At 38.6% G+C, this 23,305-nt stretch overlaps 1 protein-coding gene across 1 annotated transcript; it reads left to right on the top strand.

Moving 5' to 3' along the window:
* The first annotated feature begins 2,108 nt into the window (after positions 1-2,108).
* Positions 2,109-23,078, top strand: SPTY2D1 (SPT2 chromatin protein domain containing 1). Its single transcript, XM_083348631.1, has 6 exons — positions 2,109-2,334; positions 11,128-11,242; positions 13,970-15,406; positions 16,028-16,193; positions 16,853-16,930; positions 19,063-23,078. Exons 1-6 carry the CDS (start codon positions 2,275-2,277, stop codon positions 19,157-19,159), a joined length of 1,953 nt encoding a protein of 650 aa, XP_083204757.1. The 5' UTR covers positions 2,109-2,274; the 3' UTR covers positions 19,160-23,078.
* The last annotated feature ends 227 nt before the right edge of the window (positions 23,079-23,305 follow it).

Raw genomic sequence — 23,305 nt, 5'->3', positions numbered from 1 at the left:
AACTTTAAACTTCTAATAAATAAGATGAACTGATTTTTTCCCTAGACACATCCATTTTGTATTGGCAGCAATACAAAAGTAGTTTACCACTGGTGTCTTTTGTAATGCTTAACTTCTCAGCTTATCATTTCAGTATTCACTGAAAATCTCAAAGATACTCAGACCTAGTTCTGTTTGGCTTCTGACAAGACTAATCAGGTGCTAACACCACTTGAGGCAATTACATAATGATTATATTATTAAATTATAAGTTTATTATTAAATCTGTAAACCTAGTTCCTGCCTCCCTATCCTTACCACCAAGCACTTGAGATAAGTTTCTGGCTTTATTTTCAATGAACCATATTTTCTCTTCATATGTAAGGGTGAACATACCAAGACTATGGTTTATTAAAATAACATAATGAAGATTAAACAAAACTTGTTGCAATTGAACTAGTTAGCCATTCCTACCACAATACCAAGACAAAAAACAAAGGCTTTCAATCTCTCCATAACTGTATCAGAGAACAGAAAGTCCGAAAGTCAGACAGTTGTTGTTAGCTGCGAAGTCGTGTCCGACCCATCGCAACCCCATGGACAACATTCCTCCAGGCCTTCCTGTCCTCTACCATCTTCTGGAGTCCATTTAAGCTCACACCTACCACTATAATATAGTATATATTATTGTAAGCCGCCCTGAGTCTTTGGAGAAGCGCGGGATATAAATGGAATTAAAATAAAAATAAAAAATATAATATACAGTGCTCAGGGCTTTTTTGTCATAGAACGCTCAGAACGGAGTTCCTGCACCTTTTTTGGATGGAACCTTGTAGGATAGGCAAGGCGGGTTGTATGACGTGCGAGTTCTGGCACCTTTTTCTTTTACAAAAAAAGCACTGACAGTGCTATATGTTAAATGCAAGCCTGGCAGGCCAAAAAATCTGTCACTGTCTTTTTACTGATACGTTAGAGAAACTTCACATGGAAATGGAAATGCGAAAATGCACTAATTCCACAATTTAGTGCATGTTACAAATAAGGTCAATCACTCTTATCAAGATGTTTGAAGAGTTCCAGTTTGGTGTGAGGGTGAAGATGCTGGCCCAGAAACCAGGACTTGTGGCATAAGACAGTTGGGGACTCTGGACCTCTCACTTTCTCTCTTAGCCAAAGCCACTCGCAGGATTGAGAGGAAAATTAAGCTAAGTATTAGGTACTTTGAACGCCTTCAGTTATTCACAGCAAAGGCGTGATGAAAATGTAACAGAAATTTCTACTTCGGCACACACGCATGATCAAAAGTGAATTTTTTTAAAATTCCATTTATATCCCGCCCTTCTCCGAAGACTCAGGGCGGCTTACAAGCTTAGCATGGTGACTTAAACGCAAAAAGCCAGACAAAAGTGAAAGCCGTTAGTTTCAAGCTCCAGCGACCACCCGGCCACACCCATGCAGCTGCAACAGTAGAGGAATAGCTCCATGTTCCCTCCTTCGTGGGCGAATCGTGATGCCCAACCTGGCTAGCGTTATAACAAGCCCTAACCCAGGGGTAGGCAACCTCGGCTCTTTTATGACTCGTGGACTTCAACTCCCAGAATTCCTGAGCCAGCTTGGCTGGCTCAGGAATTCTGGGAGTTGAAGTCCACGAGTCATAAAAGAGCCGAGGTTGCCTACCCCTGCCCTAACCCCAACCCGGCTCGACGCTGCTTCGCTTCCGACTCCATAGAAGCCCACAGCAAAAGCAACCGACATCCGCACGTATAAGCAGCAGCCCGGCCCCCTCAACCTCCGCAGGGAAACCGCCAACGCCGAGAAGGAGCGATGCCCTCAACGCACCCCTCACCGCTGCCACGTGGAACCTTCCGCTCCGAAAGCCTTGCTAAAAAAGCTCGGTCACGTGACGTACAGGCCCAATTTTTTTTTTAAAAAAAAAAACAAAAACAAAAAATCCGGAAAGGGAGAAAGCGCGTGCGTGCTCTCTTATGGCGTGAGTGACGGAAGTGACGTTTGTCTAAAAAAAAAAACAACAAAAAACCTCGGTCGAAAACTCCGAGGCGATATAAAAAAGAGAGAGAGAGAGGCGGGGGCAGAGCGGCCCGCGGGCCGGAAGTGAGGGTAGGGAGGGGCGTGGCGAGCAACTTTTTCGTCAGCTGGGCGAGGAGCGAGTCAGAAGAGAGAGAGAGAGAGAGAGAGAGAGAGTGAGAGAGAGGAGACGAGACGGGAGGAGAGTTGAGGGGCGCTCCTCGCCGCCCGAGCGCCTCGCAGGGAAAGAAGCCTCGGAGAGAGCCCGACATGGATTTCCGCGAAATCCTCATGAGGGCCTCGGAACAGCAGGGATCGAGCGCCGTGCCGGTGAGAAGGGAAGGAGGGGAAGGGAAGGGGGAGAAAGGGGGATGCGGCGGGCTGGGGTTGACGTGGATGCCAGCTGTTGCCCAACTCTTCCTTTCCGGACGCGCTACGGCCCTTCGCCTAAGTCAAGGGGTCTTCCAACTTGGCCCTTTTAGGACTTGTGGACTTCAACTCCCAGAATTCCTCAGCCAGCCAGGCTGGCTGAGGAATTCTGGGAGTTGAAGCCCACAAGTCCTAAAAGGGCCAAGTTGGAAGACCCCTGGCCTAAGTAGCCGGAGTCCTGAAAGAGTGATTCGCCATCCCTCGCGGGAGCGCATCCGCCCAGGCTTTGCGGCATGATTTACAGCAGCGTTTCCCAACCTTAGGAACTTGAAGATGCGTGGACTTCAACTCCCAGAATTCCCCAGCCAGCATAGCTGGCTGGGGAATTCTGGGAGTTGAAGTCCACGCATCTTCAAGTTCCTAAGGTTGGGAAACGCTGATTTACAGGACCCAGGAACCGTCATCATGTCCTGCTCATTCAGCTGGCAGCCTGTTTTGGGCCAGGGTTGCGGGAAGAAATATCCGGAAGGTCTTTTTTTTTCTTTTCCCCTTCGGATCTCGAGATCCTGACCAGACTCCTACAACCCGCAGTGCTGTTTTCAACCCCAGAAAAGGGGGGTGGTTCAGGGTCCCAGTGAAGTGAAAAACTAACTTCCGCCTACCTACGGCGCTCCTCCTTTTCCCACCGTTTTGCAAAGAAAATTACTCATGAAAAGTATTGCTTTCTCAACTAAAGAAGCTAGGTTTTTTTTAAAAAAAAAATTGGCTTCAGTAGTATTTTTGTTGCCAAGAAGAGAGAAATTAGATTATTATTATTATTTTTGAATTGGTTCCAGAAATGCATTTGGAAGGAGAGAGATAACATTAAAATAAGAAAGAGTAGTAAAGGGCCTATAGTCTCAAGAGAGCTGTTCATTGCATTTATTTTACTGTCTTAATTACATTTGAGCTAAGGGTATTAGATGCAGGTTTTCTTTACTCCAAGTTGAATGTATGGTATATCCAGTTGTACTAAACAGAGTACATAACGAGTAGTATTCAGGCAGATACTTCTCCGTTCTTTGAAACTTTACTTGCCTTTGTATGCATGTACATGTTTACTAGGGACGCGGTGGCTCAGTGGGTTAGGACGCTGAGCTTGTCGATCAGAAGGTCGGCAGTTTGGCGGGTCCAATCCCGAGTGCCGCGTAACAGAGTGAGTGCCTGTAACTCGTCCCAGCTTCTGCCAACCTAGCAGTTCGAAAGCACGTAAAAAATGCAAGTAGAAAAATAGGGACCACCACGGTGGGAAGGTAACAGTGTTCCATGCGCCTTTGGCGTCTAGTCATGCCAGCCACATGACCACGGAGACGTCCTCGGACAAGCGCTGGCTCTTCGGCTTTGAAACGGAGATGAGCACCGGCCCCTAGAGTTGGAAACGACTAGCACGCATGTGTGGGGGAACCTTTACCTTTACCTTACATGTTTACTGTATTTCACATAACTGAATTACAGCCTTAAAATTGCAGAAATTGTAGCATATGGTAATCAGGTTGTGACTCTTTTATTTTATCAAAGATTATGGTTATGCTATGGAATTTTACAGCATTCAAGGTACAAACCAGCAATACAGTATGTTTTTCCCCTTAAAAAACAGGGCATAGCTTTCTATACTTATACCAAAACAAGGAACAATGAATTCATCTATTCATCTTCAGCTAGAAATCTGTACTGGTTTTGTTGAGGTGTTGTGAGAAAGATGGTGTCTGGAGTGCAGTTGAGATTGCCTATTTTATGACTAAAATTCTATTTTAAGTTCAGGTTAATATATTCAGGTGGTCCTCATGATCACTATTCAGTCCAACATTTCTGTTGCTGAGACATTTCTTAAGTGAATTTTGCCCCATTTTATGACCTTTTTTGCCATAGTTAAGTGAATCATTGCAGTTAGGTTAGTAACATGGTTGTTAAGTGAATATGATTTTCCCATTGACTTTGTCTGAAAGTTGCAGAAGGTGATCTCATGACCCCAGGACACTGCAGTCATCATAAATATGGGTCAGTTGCCAAGCGTCTAAATTTTGATCACATGACCCTGGGGATGCTGCAATGGTCGTAAATGTGAAAAATGGTCATGTCACTTTTTTCAGTTCTGTTTGAACGGTCACTTAATGAACTGTTGTAAGTCGAGGACCACTTGTATTAAAGTGTTTCATGGGGAAAGCATAGAAGGGGATGAAGAATGCTCTTCATTTTAAAGTAACAAATCAATCCTTTGATTCTCCAAAGCTCACTTTTTCATTAAAGCATTGCTTGTAACTCCTCCCTTTCGCTATCTTTAATGGAAATATTAAACAACGCTGTTAGTGTTCAATCCTTGTTATTTCTAAGCTTTGCCTCTGCTGTTTTTCTGTTTTTCTTGTTTCTTATGAATATGAGAGATGATGGTTGGGTTCATACATTACACCAAGCAATAACTTGTTTTATCATGTTTTCTTATATAAAGTACAAGCATGCTCTGGTAGCTTTGTGTTAAAGAGTAGCTTCTCCCTATCATCTAGGGAAGGGGTCCCTAATCCCCGGTCCATGGACCGGTACCAGGCCGCAGCATGCCAGCAACTGCGGGATGCAGGCAGCACACAAACCCAGGCACTCTGGTCCGCGGAAAAACTTTTCTCCATGAAACTGGTCCCTGGTACCCAAAAGGTTGGGGACCTGTGAGTGAGGGACACTTTCTTCTTTCTTTCCCAATTGCCCACATGAGTCAAGTGAGCCTTTCGTTACAGCAATTGATCAAAAGATTTCATTATAGGAGCCAGCATAATCTGTCATTTTTTTAATTGTTTCTTATATGCATAGGTCATAAAGTTTAAAGTTATGCTGGACACCAAAAAAGATTCCTAGGATCTGGTTTGAAGATCCATGGTCCATTTCCCCCCTTCCCCAGTCATGTGTTCACATTTTGCGTCTTTGGCAAGTGTTTGCAAACGTTGCGGCATTTGTGATGTCCTGCGGTCACATGACCACAATTTGTGGCATTTTTGCTGGAAACCAGAGTTTGCTTCCAGTTTTCTGCAAAAAAAATGTCCATTGTGAAGAATTTTTTCACTTAATCTCCATGATGTTCGCTTTACAACTGGGACAAAAGTCATAAAATCAGGTGCAGTTATGTGATGATCCGTTTAATGACCAGCATGACTTATGATTGTAATTCCTGGCTTGATTACAGTTGTAAAGTAGGACTACCTGTAAACATACTTGTCCATTCCTATATTTAAAATATGTATTGTATTTTGCTCCAATGCCTTTTTTTCCTTCGAACACTAATTACGGTATTTGGAATTAAGGGAATAAAATCAAGTTATGTAAAGAGCCTAACTAGACTCTTCCCATTTTTGAAGATTTTCTGTTGGAGGTTTTAAAGAATGGGGCATAATCCTGGCAACGAGCCAACAAATAGAAGTGAGGATGGAGATAAGTTTATTGTCTTCCTTTCCTACCTAGATTAGAAAGCTATTCATTTAGAATAGCTGAAGTGGTAGTCTAAGTATTTTATGAGTCAAGAGCATATTATAGGGCTTTGGATCCTGATTTTTTTCTTCCCATATGATTTCTGACCCTCTGTTAATTTTATAACTCTAGCAGTTGGGGAGTAGAAGGATTACGTTTCTGCAGAAGTGTCCTGGTAATACCAGGAATTGATGAGATCTTTCCCCTGGGTGGAGACACACTATTTTTTCACCCTGGGATACTATCCTGGAGCAAATTATTGCAACATAAAGGAACTTCAGATATCATACAAACAAACAATATAATATTAATTTAAAAGTCATAGTACTGTTGGAAGAAAGGTCTTCATCGTAGTTCATCCAAGCTGGGAATCAACATGGCAACTGCTTTGGGAAGAAGGTTGTAGTTTATTGGAGAGGAGAACCAGGCAGGAAGATGGTTCTAGCAGAAAAAAGGACTGAGTACATGTAGGGAGTGGGTTTTTATACCCCCTGGAGTCTTTTGTTTGGAGTTATTTCCTGTTTCAGGCTTTGTATTTCCTGTGTCACGTATTCTGACCTGAGTCTGGGTGTGCCTTTCTGGTATTCTTGATGGTGGTGGGTCAATCCTATTATGTCCAAAGGTCATATCCTGCTTTCCTGGAGCTGGGGTATGTAGATTTTAGGTCTTTGTCTTCCTAAGCTTCTAGCTCCAACCTTCCTGATGGTTTACATTTCCATGTCTATAGAACTGGTTTTCTGCTTGGGGAAAGGAGACCTGGGACTATTAAGAAAACTGGGCATGCTTTCCTGGTTCTTCAGTATCTTTTTAGGAAATATATTTTTCTGCCCTTTTAATATTTCCTTCTCTGGGGAGCTGACTTCCCACAGTACAGTCAGATTCATTTCAGCTAGGCTGACTTGAGATTTGTGAATTTGCTGCTTTTTAAACTGTGATGTAGCATTCTAAAGTTTGTATTGAAGTTACTGTTGTGGAGAACAAATGACATAGTTTAGGCCCAATCCAATGGATGGAGGGATTCAGTAAAACAGCAGGAGACAACCTGGTGGTCTTTCAAATAATCTGAAGTGTGATTTTTTTTTATGGCTGCCATCGATCACACAGTTCAAAACATGTAGAGATCATAAAGTTATTTTGCTCTTGCCACACAGGAATCCAAGAACTCCACTTGTCTAGTTTTCTTACAGTATATCAAGGTGAAGTCATTTTGCTGGGCTGTTAAAGGGAATTTCTTTTTGTCAAGCCCTTTTGTATTGGCCTTCCTTGGCTATATAATCCAGGTGCTTGCTGCATTATGTTACATGAAAAAGAAGGAAATCAGAGCTTTGCTGGATCCTTTAAAATGCTGCCTCTCAGTAGATTGGATTATGCCTAAGGTGTATTTGCTTTCTATGAGTAAAATACATTCGGAAGAAAAATCTTTTATAAGAACTGTACCCCATATTCTACTTGTAATTCTATAGCAACAAAGTTGCTGAACATTGCTGTATAGAAAATATAACTTTCTTAGTTTGATCAGTTGTTTTCACTTTGTGTTTTTGTTGACAATCAAGTTACCAATTTTCTCTAAAATTCAGAGAATGGCTTTAAGTAAATAACTAACATTATTATGAAAATAAGCAAATGTACATTTCAAATTTTTACAACTCCTGTCATACTTAGCCACTGACCAAATGGGCCAAGGTTGATAAAAGTACTACAAATGTATTTACGTACTACTTTTCAGCAAAAGCTCCAAACATCTGAACATCATCAGATTGCTTACCTTTACTACCTTAGCATCGTGAATGCAATGTACCTAATTAAATACATTCATTTTATTCAGATTTTTAAATAATCTCAGGACTATCCATATACCCAACACAACCATTAATATATGTGATAATCAGTTTCTATGGAGTAATGTAGTAGAGAATTCCCACAGATGCCATCAAGTAATATCTTTTTCACATTTTGAATAATTCATGTGTAACTCTGTATTAATACAATGCCCTTAGAATAGCAGTTCCCAACCTTTTCTGTACCCCGCACCCCTAGAACGCTTCTGATATATTCTTTCACCCCTTGCAAAAGTTCGAAATAACGGCAACAAATGATGCATGCACACGATAGTTTTGAAAACCCAAGTTTTCGCACCCTCTGGAATATCGTCTCACGCTCCCAGTGGGCGCGAGCACCCCTGATTGGGAACCCCTGCCTTTGATGGATTGAGCCCCTCCTGTAAGCTTAAAATAGAGCACAGTGTCTTACTGTCTTGGAATTTCAGCGTGTTAAAATAGCACGGGTGGATGGGAAAATAAATACAAAAGTAATTAAATCCTATTCCAAAATTACTCATAAAGAAGGCTCCATCCACATCAACTATAATGTGGAGCTTTCATTAAAATCTGAGCTTTAGTGTTGTTTTTGGATGCTGTACACTTCACACAGGAGAGCAATGCTGTTTTTTCTTTCCAAATACCAGACAGCAGGGGCAGGTTCGTCAGCCGAAGGAAAACTCCTTTCATAGCACTGGGAACCATCTCATTAATTTTATAATGATAAAAAGAATTTTATAAAATGTATGTGTTGTATTGGAGGCCAGTTTGAATCATTGTTAAGAACTAAGAAAAAGAGTTTAAATTGTTCGGGTTTCTAAGAGACATGTGTTAGATGACATCTGTATTTGACTATGTAAGCAAAAACAATTATAGTATTGCATCATGTGTCACTAAAATGGTTAGCTTATTAGTTCATTTCCCTTGGGAAAAGCTTCTAACAATTAATTAGCTGTTTTTAAACTGAAACGGTTAGTAGACTAGTTCTCTTTTACTGATAGATCATAATAATAGATTGCTATTATTGCTACAGATGTCTCAGAATTTAATATATAGGGGTATATTAAGTATATTTAAAATTACTTCCTGCTGTTATACAGTAATCATACACAGCTTAAGTGAATTAGAAATCCTGAAATAAGGGCATATTATATTCATGCACAAACTCATTGCGGCTTAATATGCTCTGATTATTTTGAATATAAAGCCGGCTTCGTCGGGATTGAGAGCTTTCTTCATTGTATTGTTGAATGACTTGTGATAGATCTGAAACCAGGTGCTGTTTTCACTCTTAGTATAGGAAGGGTGAAATTTTAAAATATTTCTTTTCTTTTAAAATATATTTTATTATTTTTTACAATAACAATTTTAGTGCTTAGTAGAGCACTAAAAATTCTAAAATATGTTAAAATTATTTTATTTTAAAATATTTCTGCAATCCTTATGAGAAAGGGAATTAATGCTAACTTTACAATGTTAAATTATTTCTGAACCTATAAGTAGAGAGCATGTAGTATGTCAGTCAGCTCTTTAAAACATTTCTAAAGGCATTTGGAATTTTTGCTCATTTTATCTCTGTATTGGTACCTTGTAATAAGAGCAATATATAATTAGCACTTTGCTACAAATGATTTAGATACAGAGATGTCGTCCAGTGCTATTGAAAAAGCAAGAATCGGTGTTTCCACTTGTAAAAACCTATCAAGAAAACGCAATCAATGTGTTTTCCACCAAAGGTGGATTTCTGGATATCCCTTTATGAAGTTGCAGTTTAGATGATGCAATGCTAGTACTTCTGTGGTTATGTCATTATGCAGATTTACCGTATTTTCCGACGTATAAGACGACTGGGCATATAAGACGACCCCCTACATTTCCTGTTAAATTATAGGGTTTGGGCTATACTCGCCGTATAAGACTACCCCTCTTCCAACGCACACCAAATAAAAATTTAAAAACATCAGATTTGATTTTAATATGGTAATTTTAATTCAAATGCTTATGACATGCAGGTACTTAGTAGGAAAACTGTCACTTATGAACATAAGGCTGTTTGTCATCAAACATGTAAATATGAAACAGTGCAAGTGGATCAAACTTTTCCTAATTCACTCTAAAGCTTTCCCTGAGCAAATGGGAGATCCGCTGCAGGTTTTCCAGCCAGCCCGCCCAGTTCCTGAGTCAAATGTGTCCTTAGAGCTAAGCAGCTGCTCTGGCTGCTGCATTCCCCACCTGCCTTTCAAGTTGGGATAGACTGCAGCTGCTCTTCAACTTTAGAAGGAAAGATGCCCAGACCCCAGCCTGTAAAAAATCACAGAATGCAGCTTCTTCTCCAATTGGTCCCGCTTTCCCTGCGCAGACGAAATGGGAGATCCACTCCAGGTTTTCCAGCCAGCCCTGTCCCTAAAGTTTCAGCACTTTCCACCAGTTTTCAGGCTTGATTTGTGTTCAAACTTGAGCCACCCATAGTTTCCTGAGTTCTTTCCAAATATCAGATGATAATTTACCAGAAAAAGAGAATGTGTTATTTTTTTCATCCATTCCTTTGTATGTGAGTAAAAGGTGATAAAGTTATATAGTCTATGGGTTATGACTGCTCATAGTGCCAGACTAATCTGAACTTAATCTACCCAATATTTGGAAGTGAATTGATAGATCGATGTGCCTAAGATTTTATTCTAAAACAGTAGATGCCCTGTCAAGTGTAGGGCTAAGTATATCTGGAAAAGTTATTGTTAAAATGATTCTTTTAATATTTTATATAATCTCCAATTGTTCTAGTTTAATGTTAATAAAACATTATTTAGCACCACAGTATTTTGTAAGTCAAAAGCAGTTGTTTCCCCCCCCCAAAAAAAATAAGGGGGTAATTAAAATGTCATATTTTGAACTAGAGCATAGAAAAGCTTACATTTTATAACCTAGCAGAAATTGTACCTGTGCAAATATTTTTCTTATTTGATTTGGTATTTGATCCCCAAATATCTCATTTTTTTTATTTGAACATTCAGAAGAATCTCTTTGAAAGAGCTAAGAGTAGTGATTCTTTTCCCAATGTGTTTGATCCTTTTAAGAGAACTTTTTCTTGATAAAATCCCAAACCCTATAAAAAGGAACTCGGTCACTGGTATTAATTACAGTCCAATAGAAATAATGTCCCTGTTTGATTGTCATTTTATGTTATGTTATGTTTTTTTGTTACCTTAGTACTTTGTCTTTAAAAGTCTCTTAGATTCCATACAAAGTTGAGATACAGAGCTGAATTTCATTTTTCTTCTGTTAGTCTATACGCTGCATTTCTATTTTTGTTTGTTAATAAAGTAATTCTTACTCTAATGCACGAAGAAATTTTTGCATGCTAATAATCCTTTTGGACATAGCTGAAAACAGTTGCTCAATAAGTTCGTATTTTTTTTCTCATCTTTGTGAAACTTTTGTTTCATTGCAGAAGAGGTACAGTTTGGCAGTTGGCCCTCCCAAAAAGGATCCAAAAGTCAAAGGTGTTCAGTCAGCAGCTGTGCGAGCCTTTCTCAAAAGGCAAGAAGAGGAACAGAAGAAAAAGGGTATAATTCAGTATTTTTCTTTCTATAAGGGCTATTATTAGTTATTCTTCAGAATAACTTTTTTTCTTCCTTCCTTTTCAAAATCATTGTCACGCTTTCCTTACTTTTACATATTCAGTGTCACCTTGACACTGAAGCAGTAACAAAACTGATTTTTTTTAAAAAAAAATTATTGCTCCTCGGTATCTGTAAGGAATTCTTATTTTAGCTTCCCAGACATTTTGCAATCAGTTGCTACAATATAAGGGGTAATGAAAGCGGCTCGGTCAGTGAAACCCTCAGGAATGGTTTCTCTGATGAAACTCCAAATGTGGTCATGGAAGAAGGTGACTGCATAGAAAAAAGGAACCTGGGGTTAGCAAATGCTGGGAATTGTGTAAGTGATGATTATGCTAAAATATATACACAGTTTGCTAAATATAGGGAATGAAGATGGGTTGATATTTTGGGTACGATTTACGGAGCTTAAGAGCAAGTAAAGTTATAAAAATATGTTTAAGGTGTGGGCTTTGCACAGGCCTAGTGGGAGTGATCCCCCTGTGTCCTTTTTCTATGCCGAATAAAGTCTTTTGCCATCTGCACCTCGGTGTGTGTTTTCATTGGGCATTGCACACCAGGCAGGACCATTTTTCTGGGATAACACTTTTAGTTTTGTATCTATATACAGGTAATTAGAAGTGAGTTGATAAGTGTTTTTGATATTATACAGTTAAAAGCAAAAACAAATACAGTTAAAAAAAGAATAGTGTACTGATTTTCTTTTGCCGTCTTGCAAAGAGCTACAGGTAGTCCTTGACTTACAGTCAGAATTGGGACTGGAATCTTGGGTTGTTGAGCAAAGCAGTCATTAAGCAAGATAACCTATCACCACTTTGCTCAACAACCACCATCTCCTGGCCATTAAGCAGATGGAGACCTAGATAAGGAGTGGGAGAGCTGACAGGCCCCCCAAAACCAAAACTCATGATGATTCTTCCAAGTATATTTCATTATTGTTCCACGCATCCAGACAGAGTCTTGCAAAATGAAACCACTCTACACAAGCCTAAACTCAGAGACCTGTTAGGGAGAGGCCGTCTTCATCCTCTCTCCCACACAAACTACGTATATGAACTGAACTGTTTCTTATTCTTGGAATGTACTTCCTCTCCATCTTGGGAATCCTGACCAGTACAACCCATCACAGTGGGGAGGCCCGGCCTAGGAGATCTGTGCAGACCATGTGTGGGTTAAGTGGAGGTGTCCCAATGCAATGCAAAGCTTAAGCTTGCCTGCCATGCAGCAGTTGGCGGCAGTGTCCAGGGCTGGGTCTAAAATAGAGGCCCGGGGCCTTCAGCAGTCTCAGACCACCTGCCAGACCCCTTTGTGAGGTAAGTCACATAAAGCATCGGAGAAAATACAAGGTGGCTTTGGGAGAGAAGGCCTGGTACTGCCTTGAATAGACTGCACACACCTCTCAGCAGCTGGGGAAAACAGCTGAAGATGAGCAGTGCCTTGCAGATCATGGGGAAGCCTTATACGCCTTGGAGAAGCCCTTCAGTGGAAGCGAAACTGCTAAGGTTGATGTCAACCCTGAGGTTGGGGGCGGTTGGCTAAGACTGCTGAAGACCCACGCCTCTGTCTCAGGCTCAGCCTTGGCACTGCTGCCAAAACTACTGTGCAGGATGGCCCAGATCCACAAGGGAGATGGGTTGCGAAGAGTGGCAGCACCACGCAGTCCTAAATGTAGCAGGTGGGCTACCGAGCACCTGAATTTTGATCATGTGACTGCAGAAGCATTGCAAAGCCCTTTTATTCAGCGCCATTGCTTACTGAATTAATGGTTGTAAAACAAGAACTACTGCATAAAAAAGATGTCGAGAGTCTAGAAAGAGTACAGAGAAAAGCAACAAAGATGATTGGGGGACTGGAGGCTAAAACATATAGGGAACGGTTGCTGGAATTGGGTATGTGTAGTTTAATGAAGAGAAGGGTGAGGGGTGACATGATAGCAGTGTTCCAATATCTCAGGGGTTGCCACAAAGAAGATGGAGTCAAGCTATTCTCCAAAGCACCTGAAAGCAGGACAAGAAGCAACGGATGGAAACTAGTCAAGGAGAGAAGCAACCTAGAACTAAGGAGAAACTTCCTGGCAGTTAGAACAACTAACCAGTAGAACAACCTGCCTCCAGAAGTGGTGAATGCTCCAACACTGGAAGTTTTAAAGAAGAGACTGGACAGCCATTTGTCTGAAATGGTATAGGGTTTCCTGCCTTAGCAGGGGGTTGGACTAGATGACCTCCAAGGTCCCTTCCAACTTCTTCTTCTTCTTCTTCTTCTTCTTCTTCTTCTTATTATTATTATTATTATTATTATTATTATTATTATTATTATTATTATTATTATTTATCTTCTTGCTCAGAGCAGCAGGTCCTCCCATATCTTAATACAGAACTGTTCCTTAACGGCCCTCTTGGTTTCAAAGTAGAGTGAGACGTTTGTGCTTAATTGAAACCTATGCCTCTTGAACAGGTTTTTATTTTTGGTACCAGCCCTCTTACTTAAAGAGACGTTTCCGTTAAAATATGTGGTGTTATTTCCTCCTGAAATTACAGATTCCTATATCTGTAGTGTGATAATTTAGATCATATATAGTTAGAATGTAAATGTTCAACCTACATCTGTGAGATACATGTTTCAAAATGCAGAGCCCTTTTGATACACTTAAAGCCTTTTGTTTCTTTCTAGTTCTTACGGAAAAAAGAAGAAAACAAGAACTACTGGCTAGGCGTGTGGAAATGAAACATGACCGAAAAGCCAGAGCTATGGCTTCGCGGACAAAGGATAATTTTCACGGCTATAATGGCATTCCTCTTGAAGAGAAGCCTAAAAAGAAGCAAGGGCATGAAAGCAGAACTCCTGGAAGCACAGATTGTAGGGCACAGGATGAAATGAATGAAGAAGGTTATGATCTGTCAGAGTCTGAGCAGGAACCAGACGAGTATGAAGAGAAACCAGCCAGACCTCCAGAAAAGCCAAAGGTGCTCGCCAAAAGTGCGCCTCCAGCAATGAATTTTAATGATCTTTTAAAGCTGGCTGAAAAAAAACAGTATGAGCCAGTTGAAATAAAAGTTATAAAAAAGACTGAAGAAAGACCAATGACCGCAGAAGAACTAAGAGAGCGAGAGTACTTGGAGAAGAGAAACAGAAAAGAGATTATGCTAAAAGAAAAGAAATCCGAGAAAGAAATGAAACACGCAACTGCATCGGGTTCTTCCAAAAAGGAAATTTCCCAGAGGGATTTGGCAAACGCTAAAGCTGGCAAGCATTCAGCAGAGAAACCCACCTTTTCAAAAGGAAACATTCCCTCGCAAAATAATAAAGATAAGAAAACCCAAGGACACATTTTAAGTGAAAAACCTTCAAAATTGGCCTCTAGTTCCAAAGCAAGCCATGCTGAAAAAGTAAAATCTACACCCAAAGGGCCTTTAAAAAACCCTCCTCCCAATAATCACGTTAAACCCGCACCCAGTGGAGGAGGAAAAACTGGATCTAAGCCCCAAACCGTAGTCTTGAAAACAGCTGCAAATGGAACCCTCCGACAATCATCTAATAAAGAACTTAGTTTGAAAAAAAATAGCACCCATATAAAATCAACCAGTGTGGTTTCTGCCCAGCAAGAAACTTATAAAAATTCCAGCTCCAAGCAAGCAAGCAACATTTCAGTCACAGGAGGACCTCCTGCACGATCAAAGACTAGCTTGAATTCAGGCCCCGGGCAGCCAAGCCGCAGTTTGATTACTGGGCATGGATCACGTAGCATGGGACCCAGGAGACCGGAAAACAGCTCAGCACAAGGACAGCAAAGCAGGAGCTCAAGCACAGGACCTAGACTTGCCAGTAATAATTTAAGCATGGGATCTAGTCGACCAAGTATTGCTTCAAGACCAGTATGTTTAGGCAGTAGCCAAGGCATAGGACCTGGTCGGCCAAATTCCAATGTAAACACTGGACTTGGAAGAGATAGCAGCTCAGGGCCAGGTCGGCCAAGTACGACTACAGCTGGAACTCTAAAGCCAAAGTGTACTGTTGTATCGGAAACGATCTCCTCCAAAAATCTGATTCCAAGACAGATGAATGGAATGAGGCCATTTCCTAATCATAGACCTGGGATTACCCCACAAGGTATCTTGAAAGTTTGTCTTTCTGAATGTGTATGTATGTATGTATGTATTTAGAGATGACTTCAGCACAACTATTTAAAATTGCATCCTCAAAAATATTCTGCCCTCACAAAATTAAGAATTCTCTTACCCAGATCTTTTCAAACTTGAAAACTTTTAAGATGCAGGCTGTTGGCATTCTGGGAGATGAAGTCCACGCATCTTAAAATAGCCGTTTGAAAAACACCGCTGTAACCTAAAGCTTGACTTGGGTGTAAATTCCGCTGGCTTCAGTAAGTTTTTAGAATGGGTGTTCCCGAACCATCTGACGGGTTGTGTTGTTGCATGCCAACGGCATCTGCCCTGAAGCCTTTCCATGTGCATTGGGGTGATTTTCTGTTTGGGCAGTTGCTGCAGTACAAGCAACTAGGAGTCCTACGCATGCAGCAGAAATTACAAGCCCCAAATCTCCTTCGCACAGAGAAGAGCAGCCAGTGTGCTTTAGGATTTTCCAGGCTGCAGCAGAGATAGAATTTTCTGATGCCCATCATCTGTTCTAGGTATGGACTGTTGTTTTACCTTCAAGTGGGCAATTTATAAAGAGTTGAGTCTCTATATAAAATGTCTTAAATTTCTGCCCTAGGTTTTCCAAGACCATCTCTTCCACCTATTACCAGTAGCTATAAAAGAAAGTTTGAAGATGAAGAAGAATATGATTCTGAAATGGAAGATTTTATTGATGATGAAGGAGAGCCTCAAGAAGAGATCTCGAAACATATCAGAGAGATATTTGGTTATGATCGGTCAAAGTGAGAAAATAAGCTTTAACGTAATTTTACTGTTGTCTATTTATACCAATCATATCATTTACATGAATTTCTATAACATAGATAAAAGATTTTTGAAAAAGTAGCACGGATTTTTAAACTGATGTCATTGCACTATTCTGCCTGCAACGACTGCACAAGAAAATTGTATTTCTGCCAAAATTATCAGTAACTCTTCTATATTGTATTGAGTGAATGCCTCTTTTCAAAACTACAGTCAGAAAGTTCAGGGAATATTATGTGGCTTGCAATAATTTTAGCAGAAAGGAAAGAGATTGTTGTACTATAAGTACAAGATACTTAATTGCTTGCTTTGGAAAAGGATAGATAACTATATTGTGGCTTAACACTGGCTTAGTTTAGCGGTGCAATTAATTGGCATGTTTCTATTTTATTTAAATATACCCAATTCTAGTTCTAAACAAATATTGCAATTAATAATTAACATTGACTACATAGCACCATGTACACTGTTACCTAAAGAAAGCCACATATACAACCGAACTTTGTCCCCCCCCCCTTTCTATTATGCATGCTCTAAATCTTCTCCCAAGAACTTCAGTCCAAGAAATAACAATATTGTGCAAGGCAAAATAATTCTGCTAGATAAACAGCCTTGCATTTAATTTCATTATTTTTAGATACAAAGATGAAAGCGACTATGCCTTACGTTACATGGAAAGCAGTTGGAAAGAACAGCAGAAAGAGGAAGCCAGAAGGTAAAGATTAAAATTATCTGAATCGTTCATATATTTTTTTGAAATCTTTCATTGAAAATGAAACTTGTTAAAATGATTTTAAAGAGTTTAATAGTGTGAGTTTTTTTCATGTTATGTAAAATTACATAGCGCTTCAGTGCAAAAACGGCAGTCACAACATATTCATTTTGCAGATCGGTCGGTACTTTTTCATCAGCTATTACAACATTACGTAAGAGTGCTGCCTTTTTTGTCTCTCCTATCCAATCAGTATACCTGTCTACCACTTGCTCACTCATTTCACCACCACCTACCCATCTGTCTTGATTTCTTCTGTGTACTTTCTGGCCACCCGCCCACCCAATCCTCCTCCTGCTGCAGCTTTTTCACCTCATCACACTCTTAGCTTTCTTCAGCAACAAGAAATAAGCAGTACTGTGGCAATTCAGGATGGGCAGAAAAAGATTGCTCCTTTCCAAACTCTTCTCCCTCCTTGCTTCAGCTGCTTCCTACTTCCTGTCCCTATTGGCAGATGCTCTGGTATTTGCTTTCAGAGATCCAAGAGTTGGCAAGAAACTGCAGGATGAAGAGAAAACACAGGTAGTCCTGGACTTACGACCGCAATTGAGCCCAGAACTTATGTTGCTAAGTGAGACATTTGTTAAGTGAGTTTTGCCCCCAGGTTAATGACCTTTCTTGCCACCGTTAAGTGAATCGCTGCAGTTGTTAAGTCGGTGACAACGGTTGTTAAGTGAATGTGGCCTCCCCATTGATTTTGCTTGGCAGATCGCAAAATCTGATCATATGGTCCTGGGACACTGCAGCCGTCATAATTATGAGTCAGTTGCCAAGCATCTGAATTTTGATCACATGACCACAGGGATGCTGCAACGGTTACAAGCGTGAAAAATGGTCTTCAGTCACTTTTTTCAGTTCTGTTGTAACTTTGAACGGTTACTAAATGAATTGTTGTAAGTCGAGGACTACCTGTAGAGTAAAAGCAGTGCCTCTCTCTATCTTGAGCAGTCTATTCTTCCTAGAGCAAAATAACTTCATCCCTCAGTCATATCCCTTAGAAAACACAGAATATCCATTATGAAACACTGATACTTCAGAATCATAATAATAGGAAATGGAGATTACGTTCACAAATGAGTGAACTAGAATTCTAGTCTCTTTCCCAATCATATTAGTTACAAGTCTTTGGTTTTCTGTTGCAGGAAAGCAGATATCTGCAAGTAGTTGTTGTAGGTGAAGGAAAGTCTCTTGTTCAGAATGTGTGAATGTTCTAAACGTGTAGGATGAGAAATTTATAATGAAATTACATCGTTCCATATTTAAATTTTTACCATTTATGGTAGAAACCATTCTGTGGTATAGTCCTCACCATAGTTGCCTACACTTGGTATAATACAGTGGTGGGCGTACTTTTAGCGTTTGGGGTGTGCATTTTTTTTTTCAACTACTGAGACCCACAAGAGATGTGGTGTGACACAGTGACTTTCTTTGGCTTTTGGGAGGGGTTGAGAGTTAAACCACATATTTTGGTCATTATTGTAATACTAAAAAAAAGTGACCAAAGTTCAAAGCATTAAATAATCACATTTTGCTCGTGAATTTTCATGATGCGATCTGAGTGCACAGGAAGTAGAAAGGAATCTTTCGGCAGCAAATTACTAAGAGCAATACAGAAGGGGTACTCTGGATGTATTATTAGTAGTAATAGTAATGGTAGTACTGTACTACTGTAGCCACAACTCTTACTATAGCTCTGTTACAAAGGAGCCTTTTGTAGATCAGCAGTGAACTGTTCCTCTCTTTTCTGAATATTGTTCTAACATCAGAATTGAGTCTATTTTGTTATGTAAACATTCTCTATTCCATAGATAAGAACCATCTTTTCTATCTTAACATTTTTGGTAGCATAATTATATCATACTTGAAACATTGGTTCAATTCCAGGAAAAGTAGTTTCTTTCATAGAATGAAAAAAAACCCCTATTCAGATGTGAAGGTAAACTAGCAATCATAATAAAAAAGAGTTGTTGCTTGGAATTCATTTTGATAAAAATGTTTAGATCCCACTGTTAGTTTTAAAATTGTTGTTTTTCTTAATTTTTAAATTTTATGGTGACTAACACTTTATTTTCTAGCTTGAGACTTGGAGTGCAAGAAGATCTAGAAGAACTGAAACGTGAAGAGGAAGAATTGAAACGCAGGAAGCAAACAAAGAAGTTGAAAACACATTAGTCAATTTGCCACAGTTTTGGTTTACTGTTACTCTACTTTTGTTCCAAAGTTTAGCTTTAGTTGTACTTGCATATGAAAGAATAAGAAATCATGTAGAAAATGGACATATAGAAATAAGGACTTGGTGCCAGATTTTACAGTGTAAAGTTCTGCAGGCCTTGGAGAAGGAAAATTTGGGATATGATTTTCTGCTTTTCCTCCGCACACTGTGGGAATACTGGGATATTTTCCAGGATAATTCCAGGATGGGAATTAGTTACTGGGACTGTCTCAGAAGAGGAAATTGGGAGAAAATGTTGGTCTGGCCTTTTCCTTCAGCAGAAAGTTTTCATTGGAACCCAGTACCTATCATGAAGAGAAATGATTTTTTCTGTGCTCAGAGGCAATTCTGGATCCAAAATTATGTTCTTTAGTTTGACGCTCAAATATTGACCTTTAATAACTGCCAAGTTTCCTTTTCTGAAACACAAATAAATGCACTAATGGAGAATATTAGTTGGAATAAAAATGAAAATTAATTATGCTATGATGTAAAGTAATTCAAGGATGCCAGCAGACTGCTGATTGACTATGCACTGGCTTGCCATTAGTGGGCCCTAATAACAATACAGTCTGTTTTCATTCCATACAAATAGAAAAATCTTTATGTTTTTTATCTTTCAAAAGAGATTGTGTCCTGAGTCAAGATTCTTAAGTCACTTTTACTCTTCCTATAAAGCACAGGTTTAAAAATGTAGCTGAAAATGTTGAAAGCAATATTAACATTTTCTGATTTCTGTTTGACAAGATTATGTAGAAAAAAAACAACCCTAATACTACAAAGCTTTGACATCACAAGCTGATAGAAAGATGATGTTCCCTGCAAATAACCATCATGGAAATAAGTACATAGCAACAAACAGTATGAAGAAATGAGACAGGAGCAACATGCCCGCCATTATGAATTTCCTTCTATCCCCTTGAAAAGATGTGTTGCTGACCCTCAACCCAGGGCTATTTCTCCCCACTCTTGAATTCAGAACCCCTTCTGGTTCTGTGTGCATCAGGTTGAAGTATCTCTGAAAGCCAATTATTTTCTCTTTTGCAGTGCAGAAAATCCCTATTAGTGGCGTTCAGACGTTATTTTAGTAAGAAATGTGACCAAATGATTTGTTTGCATACTTGGGGCTAAATCTTCATTGCCAGCCATCATAATAAATCATCTTGGAAAAGATTAGTTTGCCTTGGTTTATAACTCACCTCTACATCTTTGATTTAATTTAAATACTTAGGTTTATTAGGTTAACTGCAAGCTTTATAAAAACTGCAAAGCCTGCCAATAGAGTTTATTTCTGTATTTATTCAGATGCTATCTACGTTTTAGTAAATATAAACATCTTTCTAGTTGCTTCATGTAACTGCTTAACAAGATTGCTTAAAAGATTTCTAACAGAAAACAACATTTCATGGTTTACCAAGTGGTTGTTTTTACTTTTAAAAAGCTTTGGTTACACGGTGGTTTCAAGCTACGCACAATAACAGATATTCATTTCATAGTTGCTAGAGAATCTCAGATCATTCTGTTCTATAAAAATTGTGGTTTGGAGTTTCAGTTTAATATTTGAATATCCAGTCAATATTTTTTTTTAATTCATGAAGAAATTATGGAAAATGCAGTCACTGAAAATAAAAATAGTCTAAATATTTCTTAACACACATCATGCAATCCTACCAAGAAAATTTATTTAGTTAAAAGTTAAGTCTATGAGTTTACACAGAGAATTGGACATTGAATATTCTGGAAAGAATGTACTAAAGACTAATCACATAGAGATAAAATCTTGATCAGGAAAGGATGGTTTTGGCTATTAAAATATGACAAAGAGGTCAAACATCAGAATTAATACAAAGAAATAATGGATATTTTTGTTTATGAAACATATTTTTCTCAATTTAGTAAGGCATTGTATTTGCTGAAATGAAATAGTTTAGCGATTGCTATAATTAGCACGCAAAACAGGAGTTCTTTTTGGTTTACTGTGATCAACTAGTGCTATTTTTACAGAAGTGTATATTATAAACTACTTTGTTCAGGTGCACTCATGTATCTTTTTATCTAAGATAATGACTGTTGAAACATGACCAAGTTACTGTTCATTTTATAATTTGAATGTGGAAGTATTGAAATCCTTCTCAGCACCTCTTTGATATCTGTGTAGATGATGTCCTCAACAAACCTCTGACTTAGCAAAAAATGTGTAATAACAAACTTGTTTTGTGAAAAGAATCTCCCCAATACACACCGCATGCTTTGACTGCAAGTTTAATTCAAGACTACTGTATTTTTAAATATTTGGATGTAATTTGTCATGTAGAAGATAAAGTGGAAGATAATTAACTAGAAGTTAACCTTTAACCTAACTAACCTCTTCATTTTTATCTAATTTATTGCTTTTAGTAAGTATATTGCTTATTAAAATTTACATTAGATATAGTGTGGCAAAGTTATCTGACATTCCAAAGATGGCATCCAAAATTGTATGTTCTTTTTATGATAAATTGTCTATTTGCATTATTTCACTTTAGGAAAATGTTTTTCATTTTTAAAAACTAAACTGAGAGTCATAGAATTGCAGCAGTCTAAAAAACTTATAAAAATTGGCTAGTGAATTTGTAAGGGAAGTAGAATACAATAGGATTCTCTTAAGATGTATGGATGTTAAAGCAAAATGGAACAACTGAAATATGTCATTTTTCATGATATTAAATAATTCTCTACTCTTAAAGCAACTCCCCATATGTTCCTACAATCTACTCTGCAGTCTCTCCTAACGTTAATTCTAGGGGCTATGAAGGGATGGAATGTCCCCCTCGCCCTCCCATTTCAGCTGACAGAAGCCGTTAGGAGGAAGATTTAAATACCATCCATTCTGTGTGATTTCAGAAAACACTAGCTTGAATTGCAGATTTTGATCAATGGTTGGAAGATGTGCCTTTTTTTACATATATAACCTTTCTATGAATGTAGGAAGAAAAAAAATAATAGAATTCTCCTGTCAACGTTGCTGTGTTGCAGCTTGATAATATGAAATAAAGTCGTTTTACATCAAGTCCTTCCAGGCCTTGCTTTGCACAACTAGTTAATGTATATTAAAATTAAATAAAACTTAAGGGCACTTTGTATTATGAAGACTTCATTTTATAAGTTGTCTTCTATATGTTTCAGTTGTACTTAACACTTTTTACAGCAGAAAATTATCAGAAAACAGAAATGTACATCAGGGAAAGCCTGAGTAAATAATTTTGATTTTTCTCTCTCTAAAGTAGAATCTTATAAGAATGTATAAAAACTTATTTTTATAAGCTCCCATTTTTTACTCTCATATAACTACTTATTTGGCTTTTTCACTTATGTATCTTTAATTACCTTTACAACTAAAGTGCATTTCTATAATATGCAGGAGACCAAAACACTGGAAAGAAAATAATCTTAAAGAGACTTAAGTAAATAACTTCTTACAGCTATGTTTGGATTTCTATTTATTTTGTTGAGTCAGAGCGATACAATCAAGTGTTAGATATAACTGAGGATACTTTTAGGGTTTGTCCATCTTATGCTTTTGTTAAATTTATTATATTTAACATGTGACAATTCAGGTAAAAACTGTTAAGCATAACTGTTTTTCCCCGGTTCAATTAAACTGTATGCTTTTGCACCGAATACAGTCCGAAACAAATGATGTATATAATAAAATTGCAGACATTAAATATTGTATTTAGATTGTTGCTTATTTGCTTTAATTTATAGCAGATGTTGAGATGCCATTGAGCATCTTTCTAAAAGACTAATTTCAAAGTATTTCTGAGAAAAAAGAATGGGACAAACAACTGTAACAGTGTAAAATAACTAATAATGGAGTAATAAATGTTTTACAATGTACTAACCATGTTGATAATTGTTAAAATGTCCAAAATCTTCAAGTGAGCTCCATAAAATATTATGACGTGATTATTTTTTTTCATTTCATGACTCGAGTATTAACTATCTATGGAACTGGATCTATGGGCAGAAGGAGGTTTTAGAACAGACATGTCAAACACAAGGCCCGGGGGCCAGATCCGGCCCGCGAAGTGGTTTCATGCGGCCCGCGAAGCCATCCTGGAAAC

The sequence above is a fragment of the Vipera ursinii genome (assembly GCF_947247035.1).
Source record: "Vipera ursinii genome assembly, chromosome: 1".
Taxonomy (NCBI): domain Eukaryota; kingdom Metazoa; phylum Chordata; class Lepidosauria; order Squamata; family Viperidae; genus Vipera; species Vipera ursinii.
The sequence above is the reverse complement of the archived record's forward strand: the minus strand, read 5'-3'. Positions and strand labels throughout refer to the sequence as shown.

Coding starts and splice junctions, on each gene's coding strand:
- SPTY2D1 (XM_083348631.1), top strand. CDS start 2,275: ATGGATTTCCGCGAAATCCTCATGAGGGCCTCGGAACAGCAGGGATCG. Junction 16,194..16,852: donor TTTGGTTATGATCGGTCAAA/GTGAGAAAATAA, acceptor CATTATTTTTAG/ATACAAAGATGAAAGCGACT. Junction 16,931..19,062: donor CAGAAAGAGGAAGCCAGAAG/GTAAAGATTAAA, acceptor TTTATTTTCTAG/CTTGAGACTTGGAGTGCAAG.